Source organism: Myxocyprinus asiaticus, chromosome 15 (genome assembly GCF_019703515.2).
Source record: "Myxocyprinus asiaticus isolate MX2 ecotype Aquarium Trade chromosome 15, UBuf_Myxa_2, whole genome shotgun sequence".
Taxonomy (NCBI): Eukaryota; Metazoa; Chordata; class Actinopteri; order Cypriniformes; family Catostomidae; genus Myxocyprinus; species Myxocyprinus asiaticus.
Genome location: NC_059358.1, coordinates 4,188,502 through 4,203,431, shown reverse-complemented (window position 1 = coordinate 4,203,431; position 14,930 = coordinate 4,188,502). Strand labels below are relative to the sequence as shown.

General features: G+C 36.3%; 1 protein-coding gene across 1 annotated transcript; it reads left to right on the top strand.

Annotated features, from left to right (window-relative positions):
• The first annotated feature begins 809 nt into the window (after nt 1-809).
• si:dkey-82o10.4 (uncharacterized protein LOC797793 homolog) lies at nt 810-13,180 on the top strand. Its single transcript, XM_051719437.1, has 5 exons — nt 810-1,336; nt 3,067-3,138; nt 3,247-3,373; nt 5,205-5,352; nt 9,154-13,180. The coding sequence occupies exons 1-5, from the start codon at nt 812-814 to the stop codon at nt 9,230-9,232; spliced, it is 951 nt and encodes a 316-aa protein (XP_051575397.1). The 5' UTR covers nt 810-811; the 3' UTR covers nt 9,233-13,180.
• The last annotated feature ends 1,750 nt before the right edge of the window (nt 13,181-14,930 follow it).

The window sequence follows — 14,930 nt, the reverse complement described above, 5'->3', positions numbered from 1 at the left end:
CTCAGACAACACGTTACCTTTTGTGACAACATGCCCCAACAGCGTGGCATACTATCTCAGTATCTGGGGTAAGTTGTCACAACGTAACCTGCTATTAAACAGCCTATAATAGGCTTTTCAGCAATATTTCAACAGTAAAAAATTATGCGATTGCAAAAAATAAAATAAAAAGTATACAATTTCCAACATATAAGTTAAAAACATGTTGCAACTTGCCCCAAGTTGACATTTATGAAAAAATATGCTTGTCTTGAGAACACAGTTCAACTTTCCAGTTAACAACTACTGTCTTTTTATAGCTGAGCCTTGTCTGGCATGAATGCTAGTTTTATTCAATATAATTTTACTGTGTCCACTTGTTCATCCAAATGCTATTACAAAAATATGATAATGTTTGAATTTTAGTTTGGAGCACATAATTCCACACACACACACACACACACACACACACACACACACACACACACACACACACACACACACACAATCATTCTAATTTAACACAGTTTTGTAGTAGGTGTTTGAAACCAACCTACAAAAATCACTGCAACAGAAAACAAACATTTTGTTTTGACTAAAAAATGACTTACTGAGATAAAACTCTTGTGACAACTTCCCCTGCATATATTCCTAACTATAAAACAGGGAATAACGTGCTTTTTCACTATAAAATAACATTTACGTTGCGAGCTTGACGTTCATGATGAACCACAGTGTGCGCATGCGTGCCGCGGGAGCGCGCGTTGGAAACACGGGGCTTTGCCGACATCTACCGGAGAAACGACAGCAGTGATGAACCGAACTAGGCATTATGGGTACTAGGTATGGGGTTAGTTTCGTAAGGTTGCCGGAAGAGATCGTGGGCACAGGACGTGTCTCCTTTTACGCGCTTTATAATAATGAACATCTCACCATTGCGCAGTTCCCAAAGAAGTGCGCGTCCGTGATGCAACGCTTCACATGTTTGGTTGCACGTCGGGAACTCGCACCTCTGGCCTGTCCTTGGATGTGGAATACTCTGTCTGCAAAGCAGGAGGAGACCCGTTGGCAATCATGGTCGCATCAGCGCGTGCGTCTTCATTCCAGCTGTGCAGTCTCTCCGAAGCGCGCTTGGCACAGTCTGCGCCGACTGTCTGCGCCATTCTGCGCTGGGCAGGAATACAGACTTTATAGTAAAGATAGAGACAGAGACTCTAAGGTCACTCATCATCCTGGCATCACAGTAGTGGGCACCCCGGATCCCGTGACATGGATCAGGAACAAGATTATTTTGTTTTTAATTGAACTCTATTTTGGCTTGAAGTTCAATGTGGAGTTTGACAGTGGCGTGAAACAGGTTTGTATGAGTGGGTACGACAGGGCTACAGTACCCCCATTCGCCCCTGTCCCAAAGTTTATGATGATGAAAAATGTATTTCTTTTTATAGAAGTGAGTGTAAGGAAATATAATATAAAAAAAGTTATTATTATAATTTTTATTAATTTTGTTTTTCATTTTCAAAGTAACGTAAACAAAGGTTTGTTAATTGTGAAAGTTATTCAAAATAACTAACATGTTTTTTTAACTTTTGAGGAAAAATGGTCCCAATTTCCACATATGTGGACATCAAGTTTATCAGCAAGCTGACGCGCTAAAAATGAATTAATTTTTTAAAGTGGCATATCAAACAAAACTAGAGATGTTACTCTTTACAACCAAACAGGTTTCAATCAAAAAAAAAAAACGTAAAAGGGTTTCTTACCAGAGGCACTTTTGTTGGCGCTGTGCCCGTAGAAGCGCTTCAACATCATGCTGTTATGTCATGTGACGTGGTGCACCAGAAGTTTAACCCTTAAATGACAGTGTAGAGTCTTACGAACAGTATTCAGTCGGTTTTAATTCATTTAAATTATATGTTTGTGTATAGCGAAGTCAAAATACAACATCCACACATGTGGGGTCACACAAGGTTAAAGGAATATTCCGGGTTCAATATTAGTTAAGCTCAATCGACAGCATTTGAGGCATAATATTAATTATCAAAAAAATTCATTCTGACTTGCCCCTCCTTTTCTTAAAAAAAAAAAAAGGAGTTCCAGAGAGGCACTTTCAATGGAAGTGAATGGGGCCAATCTGTAAACTTTAAAATACTCACTGTTTCAAAAGTATAGACACAAGATGTAAACATTATGAGTGTTAACATGATTTTAGAGTGATACAATTCCTTAATAGCCTTTTCCGTGTAAAGTTATTGTCAGTTTTACAACTTCATTGCCATGATGATGTAATGTCAGCAAACCCTAAAACCCTAAAATTAGTGTAAAAATGACTCTTTAAACAACTTTACAGCTCAAATAATACATGAGTTTTAACAGAAGAATCAATGTAAGTGCTTCTATAAAATTATTAGCTTCACATTTCTGCTTTTAAACCCTCCACAATTTGGCCCCATTCACTTCCATTGTAAGTGCCTCACTGTAACCTCCATTTTTGCTTTTTTTTTTTTTTTTTTTTTTTTTTTTTTAAAGAAAAGGAGGGACAAGTCAAAATACATTTTTATGGTATCAACATTATGCCACAAATGCTGTCGATTGAGCTTAAATTGTACTGAACCCAGAATATTCTTTTAATACAGTAAGGTGTGCAACTTGGAGCTATAATGTTAACACAGGTAGATTTCACAATAGTGATTTCACTAACCTCCGAAACAATAATTAACTAATAAATAAGTATTTTGTCTCAACATATATTTCATGTTTTTTAATGCAGTTTTATGACAACAAATGAGATACCCAGAATACATCATGTTTACTCAGCATTCAATATAATAATGTTTAAAAACAGAAAATGTATTTACTAAACTGTTTTGTTTTTAGAACTGGCATAAGGGGAACTACTACTGTTAATCGGCCTGTTAAAGTGGGTATGGCAGTCCAGTGGTGCTGATAATCACGAAATAGCCTAATATCTTGATTCATTGGCCTGGTTGATATAAAAGGTTCTATCACTAATAATAACAAGTCACTAAATTGTGATTAAATCACTTTGCTTGAGTAAAACGATGGGACTGACTTCTTTCTCTGTAGGCAGTGGTCCATGTCTCCGCCATGCTATCCAAAGGCAAGTTTGAGGAGTTGAGAAGTGTGATGTCAAAAGAGGTATGTTAATTAGGATACATGTACGTTTTTGTAATAACATGTTAAAACTGAAGCAATCAAGTTAATTCCTATAAAAAAAAAATCAATAATAAATTCTGTGGTTTACAGGCTGTTGAAAGTGTCCGAAAGAAATGTAAAATTCTGTCAGAGACCCAAAAGAGACATCTTGCGATCCCTCTTGAAGACATCTTATTTCTACTTCCTGAGGATGTTTCTATATTCTTTGACCAGAGAGGTGAGGGGTCATTCCTGTTATGTACAGTAGTACATTTTTTTATTTTTTTTTATTAACAATTTTTATTGATTCCATGCAGCAAATCAAATAGACAGAAAATGCAGAATCAAACCACATGATATCACAAATTTCCCCCCCGAACATTAACCCCTCATCCCCACCCGACACAAACGAGCACCCCAGTGGTCAAAAGCCAACTGACAAAGACACACATATAGACAATAAAACAGCAGAACATATTTAGAAACATAAAAAAATAAAAAAATAACACTAGTCTCTCTCCACTGCCCCTCCCCGAGAGCCTTCCAAAAAGGCTAAATAGCTGCCCCATTTCCTGATGTACAAATCCAGGTTGCCTAGCCTTCTACATGCCATCTCCTCAAATGCAGCTACCCTGCCCATCTCGGTAGACCACTCATGAAATGAGGGCGCATCAGTTGACTTCCATCCCCTGAGAATTACCTGTCTGCCAATCATCACGCTGGTTAGGACCCAGCTTTTTATATATTTATCACCTATATTCAGGACCGCCCCATCACCCAAAATACAGAGTCTGGGCCAAAACGAAAATTGAGTGTCCACTACATCACACACAAAGCTCTGAACCCTCAACCAAAACTCCTGGATCCCAACACATCCCCAAAAAACATGGGTTGTGTCCCCGTCTTCTGATTGGCATCGCCAGTAGGTGGGAGTGTCTTTAAGACCAAGCCTATACAATCTAGAGGGGGTCCAAAAAAATCGATGCAAAATCTTAAATTGCATCAGACACACACTTGCATCTCTAGATGCAGACTTGACGTTTTTTAGGATCCTAGCCCACACGCCCTCCCCCAATGTCAAGTTTAGATCTTTCTCACATAATCTTTTGAGAGAAGTTGAAGCTCCGTCCCCCAGACTCTGAATTAGCAGGGAGTAATACACTGATGCCTCATGACCTTTTCCAAAAGCAGCAATCACCACTCCCAGTGGTATCTGCCGCTTTAGGGGGGTGCGTGCCACTCCCAAAAACAGTGCAGTGTAGGTGGCGAAGCTGTAAGTACTTATAAAACTGAGATCTGGGAATGCCAAAATGTTGAACCAAATTTTCAAAAGGTCTCAATACTCCACCCTCATATAGGTCACTATGTGCATTAACCCCCCTCACAATCCAATCTGACCAACAGAAAGGGGATGTACAGTAGTACTTTAAAAAAAAATATGAATATGCTTTTGTTGTAATTTAAAGGGATTATTTCTAGAATTATGCTCTGGTCAAACTCAAACACTTTAACTTGAATTATAACTTCATTATTTACACAATGGCAAGAGTATTAACTGAATACAACATAACAGGATGGACATTAGCCATTGCTCATTGGAGAACTGACTGTTAGCTTACACGAGGTTATCAATAGTAAGTTAATATTGGTGTTTGTTTAATCTTTTGAAATTTTTATATTATACTGTTTTCTGGAAATGTGTGGATGGAATGTTTTAGAGTGAGACGAACCAGCTAATACCACAAAACATCACAGAATTAAACAAATTCATTGCTAATACTTACTAATAATGTCACTTCTTGGAAGATGGTTTCATTAAAGAGGTAGTTTACCTGAAAATGAAAATTCCCTCATCATTTACTCACCCTCATGCCATCCCAGATGTGTATGACTTTCTCTCATCTACTGAATTGAAATGAAGATTTTTAGAAGAATATTTCAGCTCTGTAGGTCCATACAATGCAAGTGAATGGTGACCAGAACTTTGAATCTCCAAAAAGCACATAAAGGAAACATAAAAGTAAGCCATACGACTCCAGTGCTTAAATCCACTTCATGTTCTCCTATAGGCAGGAAGTTCTGTTACATCATGATGAGGTTTTGGCACCTGTCCAGTGCAGATGTACCTGACGACCCTGAGAGCACCCGAGTCTTCAAGATGGACTTCTCTGAAGGCCACGACGGTCCTCAAAAGAAGATCATCACAGCTGTGTATGAGTAGGTGTTCCATACCAGAAAGCATCTGTTTTATTTCATCTAAGAGCTTATGGGTGAACCTCACAAAAACTGTCATGGACATGCCCAGCTCATATTTCACCCCAGAATCAAAATAAATACATACATTTTATTTAATGTATTATAAAAATGTAGCCTGTATTTTGAGCCATTAAGAGTTTTTGTGACATTATTTGCATGATAATTAAGCATCATCGCCCCCCCCCCACACACACACAATTCTTAATACTGTAAAAAGAATAAGCTTTCATTGTCATTACTATAATGGAATTATTTATTTTGTAGTAGTATTTGCACTGATTTAAATGAGATAAAAAATTTTATTGAAGTATTTTGCTTAAATGTCATGACGCAAATAAGTCTCAGTAGTCCTAAAACAGGCTTCGTTTTCTTCATGCAAAATACAATTTCTTTCGTTTTTTGTTTTCTTTTGATTTTGTGGTGAAATGTGATCTGGACATGTTTTCATGCGATTCACCCATATACATTTTAATGTTATGATCTGATGTTTCTTTTATGTATATGCACAGCTTATCTGACATAATTGCTACTTTGAAGCACCCTACTGCTTTATGTCATGGAAAATATCCCACAATCTGACAATTTTTTATAGCAGAGTTAGTTTTCAGTCCAAATTTGCATAGGAGGCTGTATGTTTGCCACTCAAGGGTAAATTTCATATACTGCAAAGCAACACACATTTCAAAGAGTCACAAACAAAACATAATTAGGAGTCGAATCCATTTCATTACACGTATAAACAACCTTTCGCGACAGCAGCTGATGTCACAAACTTTCCTCCTAGTAGACAGACTTTGAAGAGCATTGACGTGAACTACACAGTCATAAGTCTGACTGATGAATGCCAGCGCAGCTTCAGATCATCTTAAATGTAGTTAATGGATTTCTCCCTCGTGACAGACATTTGTTTTGCGCACTGCTTTGATGGATATATAGATGCTAATAGGTTCGCTCTGAGCGGTTTGTGTACTCGTGCCTCTCTCGTGTTTCAAAACATCTTTCCATCTGTCACACTAGCACATTTGAGTCAGCTGTCGCTCAGCGAGAGTGCCGTTACTAAGTTAACTTTGTGAAAATGTCATACTTCAGATCGCTCTATTGATGTGACACGTTCCTTTTGGACCTAAGCCTGTTTTACGCTGTGTGATTTGCTTGTTCTGACACCAGTTTTGACGTGATTTGATGTATGATGTATGAAAAATGAAAATTCTCTCATCATTTACTCACTCTCATGCCATCCCAGATGTGTATGACTTTCATTCATCTGCAGAACACAAACAAAGATTTTAGAAGAATATTTCAGCTCTGTAGGTCCATACAATGCAAGTGAATGGTGAACAGAACTTTGAAGCTCCAAAAAGCACATTAAGGCAGCATAAAATTAATCCATATGACTCCAGTGCTTAAATCCATATCTTCAGCAGTGATTTGATGGATGAGAAACAGATCAATATTCAATCCTTTTTTACAATAAATCACCACATTCACTTTTACATTCTTTTATTTTTTAATTTTACATTTTTTTTTTTATCCCATTTTTCTCCCAATTTGGAATGCCCAATTCCCACTACTTAATAGGTCCTCGTGGTGGCGCGGTTACTCACCTCAATCCGGGTGGCGGAGGACAAGTCTCAGTTGCCTTCGCTTCTGAGACAGTCAATCCACGCATCTTATCACGTGACTCACTGTTCATGACACCACGGAGACTCGCAGCATGTGGAGGCTCATGCTACTCTCCGCGAAGCATGCACAACTTACCACGTGCCCCAGTGAGAGCGACAACCACTAATCGTGACCACAAGGAGGTTACCCCATGTGACTCTACCCTCCCTAGCAACCGGGCCAATTTGGTTGCTTAGGAGACCTGACTGGAGTCACATAACACACCCTGGATTCGAATTTGCGATTCCAGGGGTGGTAGTCAGCATCAATACTCACTGAGCTACCCAGGCCTCCTTCACTTTTACATTTTTATTCTTTTGTAATTTGGCAGTTCGCATTCTTCGTGCATATTGCAACCTACTGGGCCAGGAGGAGAATTTATATTAAAAAAGGACTTAAATATTTATCTTTTCCTCACCCACACCTATCATTTCACTTCAGAAGACACGGATTGAACCACTGGAAACTTCTAGATTACTTTTATGCTGCCTTTATGTGTTTTTTGGAGATTCAAGGTTCTGGTCACCATTCACTTGCATTGTATGGACCTACAGAGCTGAGATATTCTTCTAAAAATCTTCATTTGTGTTCTGAAGAAGAAAGAAAGTCACACATCTGGGATGGCATTTAAATTATGATAGAATTTTCATTTTTGGATGAACTACCACTTTAATACAGAATCATTACATTTTTAGATGCAAAGTGGCCATTTATTTCTTTTGCATCAAAAATAGTTCCAGAAAAAGCCAAAGCAGAATCTTCCATTATGTGTTGCAGAGCAATGCACAGACTGACCATATGTAGTAGTGCAAACACAGACAAGCAGTGTGATGCAAACAGTAAAAGGTTCTAGACCTGTAAAGAAATATCAGCAAATGACAGTTGTCCAATCAGATGAGAGGAACAGAGCTAACTGTTGTATGAGGAAAATAAAAAATAAAGGAATAGTTCACCCAAAATTTTTAATTCTTTCATAATTTACTAAACCTCAAGTTGTTCCAAACTCATATGACTTTCTTCCAGAGAACACAAATGGAAAAGTTAGGCTGCCACAGTCACCATTCACTTTCATTGTAAGAAAAAAAAAAGATGCAATGAAAGTGAATGGTGTCTATCAGTGTTCATTTTTACACAGATTTTTATTTTAGTGATAATATTTGTCTTTTGAACCATATGTCCTTAAAATTAATATTTCATTATGTCATATTTTATTTATTTATTTTAGTCAATTTTAACCAGACTAAAATGGCATATAGTTGTTGTCAGCAAAAGTAGCATTTTAGTTGACGATAATGTGAAAAATGACAAAAATGTATCAAACTGTAACAGACCGAACTTTAACCAAATATACAAATATTTCTAAAAATGTATAAACTACTTTTTAATTATTTAAACATGTATCAAACGTATTAAAGAATAATACATTTAATATGTAATATTTAACAACTGTCCTGAAAACCTGAGCTGCTAAAATAAAAGCATTTAATGAATATACTGAAGTATGAGCTACTTTTAAAAGTTACTCTTTTGTGAATTCCTAATGATAAGTCAGTTTAGGAAATTGCGTTACGTGATGCACGTTTTTAAGGAAACAGCGTTTTCACAACGCGAGTTATGCAGTCTGACTAGAGTGTAATTCAGTTACTATGGCTGGATTATTTCAATCAATTCTTTCGCGATTTTTATTTTTTTTAAAGAATATATATATACTGTGTGTGTGTGTGTGTGTGTGTGTGTATATATATATATAAATTAACATTGATAATATCTTGCAGTATTATTTTTTTTTCTCGTCATATTTTCATCCACAATATCTTTTAATTAAAACAGTGCGGTTGTCATCACGATACGTCTTTTTTGATTCTACTTCATTATTGTCAACAACAAAGGTTCTTTACAAACAGTTTCGCTGTTGCGATTAACACTGCTGCCCGATATCTCCTTTTGCGTTCCATGAACGAAAATAAGACAAGTAGGTTTGGAACAACATGAGGGTAAGTGAATAATGACAGAATTTTTATTTTTGGGTGAACTATCCCTTTAACAACCAAAACCTTGTTTGGTAGTCTTTTTTTGTAATTAATTATTTGTTTCTTGAAGGTTTCATCGCGAGTTGACGGTTGGAGCCGACCCAGACTGGACGGTGACCAGCATATGGCACTGGAAACAACTCGAGTGAAACCCATCACTCCGGATTACACTTTTAACTTTACCACACTAAAACTAGAATTACTCACATGTTTTTTTAGCAAAGTCAGTTGAACTGTCACAACTAGAGGTCGACCGATAGTGGATTTTGCCGATACCAATAACTAAGTTGGTGGAAAATACAACAATCGATTAATCGGCCGATAGTTTTTTTTTAAAATCGATTTATTAAATGTTAAAAAATTAATTCTTAGTCTTTCCTTACTGTGACAGGCGCAGACATAGAGGCTGCAAGAGTCAAAAATAATTAAAATCCCATATGCGTGTTTGTTGTGCAGCCAAAATCCCAATAATAACCAGAACAAATGACGATTTGATGCATAATGCTGGACTTTTAATAATAAACAAGCCGAAAATACACCAGGAACTCTTATTTTGCAATGTCTGTGCTTCCAGCTCACACAAACACACAAGGGAAATAAAACGTTCACTTTTAAAATCATCTGCAATGTATTACAATAGAATCGCTATGAAGTAAACATTGACATATGGGCTGATAAATACTGGATGAGCTGTAATTAAGCAAGAGTAGATCATCATTCATCAATGGTTGATCATCAGGGATAGCTTGTCAGTTGTCACGTTTTTTTTTTTAATAACATTTTGCAGTATTGATCGTGAAAAAGTCCATAAACAGTGATGGTTAAAGAGTCATGCCTCCATTACAATCAGGGCCTTTTTAGGCATAGGCGAACTAGGTGGTCGCCTAGGGCGCCATCTGCTGGGAGGGCGTCAAAGAGGAGGCCTCTGCCAAACCAAACCCCCCCCCCCCCCCCCATGGGGGTGCCAATAGGGATCTCGCCTAGGGTGCCAGAATGGTCTGAAACGGCCTTGATTACAATGCTCCATGTAAATATTCACCAAGTTAAGCTTTTTGTAGCCTACATATTCACCAGAATAAAGGCTTTGGCCACAGAGGAACACAGAAGAATAGAAAAAAAATATATCGGCAAACATCGCTGTCAATATTTGCCGATAACGTTCCAAAAAGCGATTATCGACACTGATTAAATGCCAAAACCGATATATCGGTCGACCTTTAGCTTTTATGCCTCTCATCCACACTGGAATGGCGTTTTCTTCCACCAAAAACTGAGACTTTGAAAACACTCTTGTCCCGCAGTTTGAGTTTTCAATTAAAAACGGTTTAGTGTGGACTCCAGCTACCTCGCTTATACAAAGTGTACAGGTTATTCAATAAAACAACCCACAATAACAGTAAGTCTGTCTAATTATTTTGCAAGTAGTATTATTTTTTTAGCAGTATTTTTTTATTTTATTTTTTTATAAATTGTCAAATATTCACTGTTCAATGGTTTTGAAATAAAAGTGAAGTGTTATTTTCATGCAGATAGCACCCCATATAGCATTGGTTGGACAAACAGATAGTCAAGCCCGATAAACCGATAACTATCAAAAATCAGCTTATTAAAAAAAAAGGCTGGGCTATGAGCAAAAATCAGGGTTCCAACACGTTCTGGAAAACCTGGAATTTTGCAGTGCAGTTTTCCAGTCATGGAAAAGTCATTAAAATGAGATTTGAAATCATCTGACTATCCTGTTTTTGATGTTAAAACGTAAACAGGCACGACACAACATTGCGCTCAATGGATAGTCCGACTAGGTCTGTTTGTACGATTTCATTCAGACTAAAAGACAAATTACTGTTTTAGTCCGACTAAAGTCAAACCACCGACAGAGCCAACGAAACGTTCCAACATGATAGTATGGAAAAGTCGCACTTGAATTGAAACAGGCCGAGGATGAGACTCTTAAGATTTCCAACATGACAAACAGCAACATTTCACAGTCATATTTGATACTTTCAGATCACACACAACAACAGATGGGCCTTGAGACCAATTATCACCTAATTTGGATATTAAAACAAATCCTTTGTTAAAGTGACAGGAAGCTGTCCTCACTCGTGCGTTAATGTCATCCTATTTGTGTGGAAAACGTCATTGTTTATGCATTCATGGCTTTACAAGGAGTCATCGAATTATCATTGACTGAAATTCATTAAATCATTTCGAAATATGGCTGTGGGATTATTATAATTTTTGTAGGCAGTAATGGATTGTTCAATTTGCGTGGGTGTTTTGTCATGTGCGTGCAAACAAGTCGTAATATGATTAACAGTGGAGATCATACCTCCTGTTTCAATTGAAATAAATATGTTAATACCATATTAGGCAATTAATCACGGCGGCTTCAACTACAACTGAACTGAACAAAAGAAAATAAAAACATTAATGTGCTTCGCAAAGCTGTTCCTCTCCTCCTGGGCTTTTATCATGGATTAGGGAATATTTGCTTTTATTAATCTGTTTATTGTACTGAGCAATAACTCGTATTTCTGATGTGTTGTACTGATGTTGTCGAATAAGACAAGGAGAGCAATTCTTCCAATGTTCTGTGTGTATATTTGCTTATACATTTAACTTAATCAAACTGCGAAAAGAAACTAAAATAGACTATTACAAACAGATTGAATTGAAAACTAGACCAAGAGCTGTAATAATTGTGGAATACACTAGGTCAGTAGGGCTGTGTATCGACAGATTTCTTAATTTGACTCGATTATGATTCACAAGCTCTTGATTCAATGAGATTTAGAATTCTGATTCATTGTGGTACATTTGAGTTGTAATGTCCATTTGCTTACATTCTGCACTCAAAAAAAATATTTTAAAGAGCAGCTATTATGGTTTTTAAACGTGCCTAATTTAATTTTAAAGGTCTCATACAATAGATTTACATGCATCCAAGGTCAAAAAACACTTTAATTTGCTCATAATTTAAATTGCAGCATTACCTTTTTTTTCCCAGTGTCAAAAACGACTCGTTCAATGATCCATTCTAAAGGATTCATTCTAAACTCCTCCTTTCAGAGAGCCTACACTGCTCTGATTGGTCAGATGTCCCAGTCTGTTGTGATTGGTCTACCGCTTAGTGTAGTGTTTGAGGGCGGGTCAAAGCTGTTCGTGAGCAGACAATGAAGACCAGAGGTGGGTTTTTTGTTACCAAATTACGTAGGTTAGTACAGGAAGTAAGTCTGGAATTACTAACGACTCGTTTCAGGTGTTCAGAATCAGTTCTTTCTTTTGGGAGTCAATAACACCATTTGTTGTGCACTTTGATTTTTGAAACTTTGCAGACTTTTTTACATTCACAAACAGCTATATAACACACTACATGAAAGGTAATATTTGAAAAACCATAATAGGTGCTCTTTAAGATTTACACATTTCAATTTCATAACAAAATTCCTTCAAATTGAATTGAGTAATCTTTAACTAAATAAAATAAATGTTATTAATTTAAATACATTTTAATTTTGTTAAAAATGTTTCAATTTGTTGAAAATTTATGAAATTGAAATGCGTAAATTTTACAAATAGGCAAAAATATTTTGTATGAACAAAATTCTCTCTCAGCTATTGCTGTAAATTACACAGGGAACCTTCTAACTTTGAAAATATAATTTTTTTTTAATTAACAACAGGGCTCAAACTATTCCATTCAGTTGTTAATGTAAAAGATTGATCTTGGAATATTAAAAATCGATATCGGGATTGTTTAAATAAAGAACACGATTATTCTGAAAATCAATATTTTTACCCAGCCCTAGAGGCCTGTATTAAAGTCTAGACCTGGGCTAGGAGCAAAAATCAGGGTTCCCACGTGTCCTGGAAAACCTGGAATTTTGCAGTGCAGTTTTCTAGTCATGGAAAATGATAAAAATACCTAAATATCCTGGAAAAATAATTATTTGTTCTGGAAAATATTTAGTATAATAACACTGTAATGACTGTGTCGCTAACAAAGTTTTTGTTACATGTACAAAAACATGGTAACGATCAGGACTTGGGATATGTGTGAAATACAAAAAAATGTGTAACATTTTGTTTTATATATATATGTGTATATATATATATATATATATATATATATATATATATATATATATATATATATATATATATATATTTATTTTTTTTATTCCTACATTGCTGTTGTGTTAACTACAAAAATATTTAAGTTGTAAACTTTAGACAATGACGATGGTCGGACCACGGATTATTTTGACAATGAATGGTGATGCGACTTTTACACCTCGGGATGTGAATTAATTTTTAACAACTCAAAAATCGTAGTCACGCATTTGAGAAGAAAAATGATTGTTTGAATGCACAATTAATCAAAAAAAAAAATCACAATATGTCCTAGTGTGATTATTTAAACGCAAAAGGCTGCAATTTAATGTAATGCAGCATGCTTTAAAATGAATGTGTGAAGCTGGTCGCTCATACACTGTCTGTGTATTATGACAGAGCAGAGCACTCTGAAGCATGCAGCACATACAGACTATACAGCTTTTGGGGTTGCACGAAAATACCTAAACTTTATGGCCATGCTCACTGACTTTGCACGTATGACGTATCGCATGGAGTTGCTCTTAAAATAGGGACCAAAATGTCCTGGAAAATTTTGCCTTGAAAAGAGTGAGGACCCTGAAAAATGCTTAAGTGTCAAAATTGTCCCATAGTAATAGATGACGACGCTTGCCCAAACAATATTTGGAAAGACGCACAGACACTGACTCCTGGTAATCAACGGTGAATGATGAAATCCTTTGGGTATATATGATAATTGACAGCAGTCTTTGGCTCTCTCTAGCTCTAAATGTATAATATGTCCTCTAAGTAAACCTAATGTTATCCTAGGAGGCAAAAATTCATTACCAAGCTGAACTAATATTATGCTACATCAAGGGCACATATTATTGCTGCCAGGCCCCTTGCAACACTCCGCCTCATTTGACAAGAGACTAAATTAAACAAATAACATGGCTGAAATTACCGCTGACCTAATAACGCAGCTCAACTAATAAAATACTGCAGTTGCAGAAGTCTAAGTTTGATCCCCACAGCCACCACCATTGTGTCCTTGAGCAAGACACTTAACTCCAGGTTGCTCCGGGGGTATTGTCCCTGTAATAAGGGCACTGTAAGTCGCTTTGGATAAAAGCGTCTGCCAAATGCATAAAATGTAAAAATGTTTTCCATTTCCATGGTAACAGCAACTTCTCTGATTTGTTGATCTCGTCCAGATTGCAGGGAATTTCATTCTTCATCAGGAATTTAAAATTTAAACTCAAATTGTTTTTTTTTTGTTTTTTTTTAATTGAAGTTGAAATCACATGCTTTTTACCTTTACAGAAGAATATGCTATTACTTGCAACTTACAACCTCAGAGCTCGTCATAGGTCTGTCTAGAAAGTTATAGACATTATCTCTAAAAATCTATTTATCTATGGAGAAAATTAATGGGATTTTACATCCGTAACCCTTTTGTTGTGCTCTCTTGCTGCATCATTAAATATGAGACCCACCCCAAAAACTGTATAGCATCATGGTTCTCATTTGTATGTGTTCTATATTAAACAAGCACACTTAAATTCACCTCCTGTTAGAATGCTGTTATACACCCTGTTGATTGGCATTTTGTCTTTCCAGTTGAGAAAATTGGAAAACTCCATGAAGCTGATAAGTGTTTATCAACATCACAGTAATCAGTGAGGTCATTAAACAATCCATGAGCACACTTAAACCCCAAAATCAAAAAAACTAAAACAATATATATATATATATATACACACACAC

Excerpts from the sequence above, each read along its gene's own strand:
- si:dkey-82o10.4 (XM_051719437.1), top strand. The coding sequence starts at position 812 with ATGGGTACTAGGTATGGGGTTAGTTTCGTAAGGTTGCCGGAAGAGATC. Across the intron at positions 1,337-3,066 it reads TTGACAGTGGCGTGAAACAG|GCAGTGGTCCATGTCTCCGC; the intron begins GTTTGTATGAGT and ends CTTTCTCTGTAG. Across the intron at positions 3,139-3,246 it reads GAAGTGTGATGTCAAAAGAG|GCTGTTGAAAGTGTCCGAAA; the intron begins GTATGTTAATTA and ends TGTGGTTTACAG.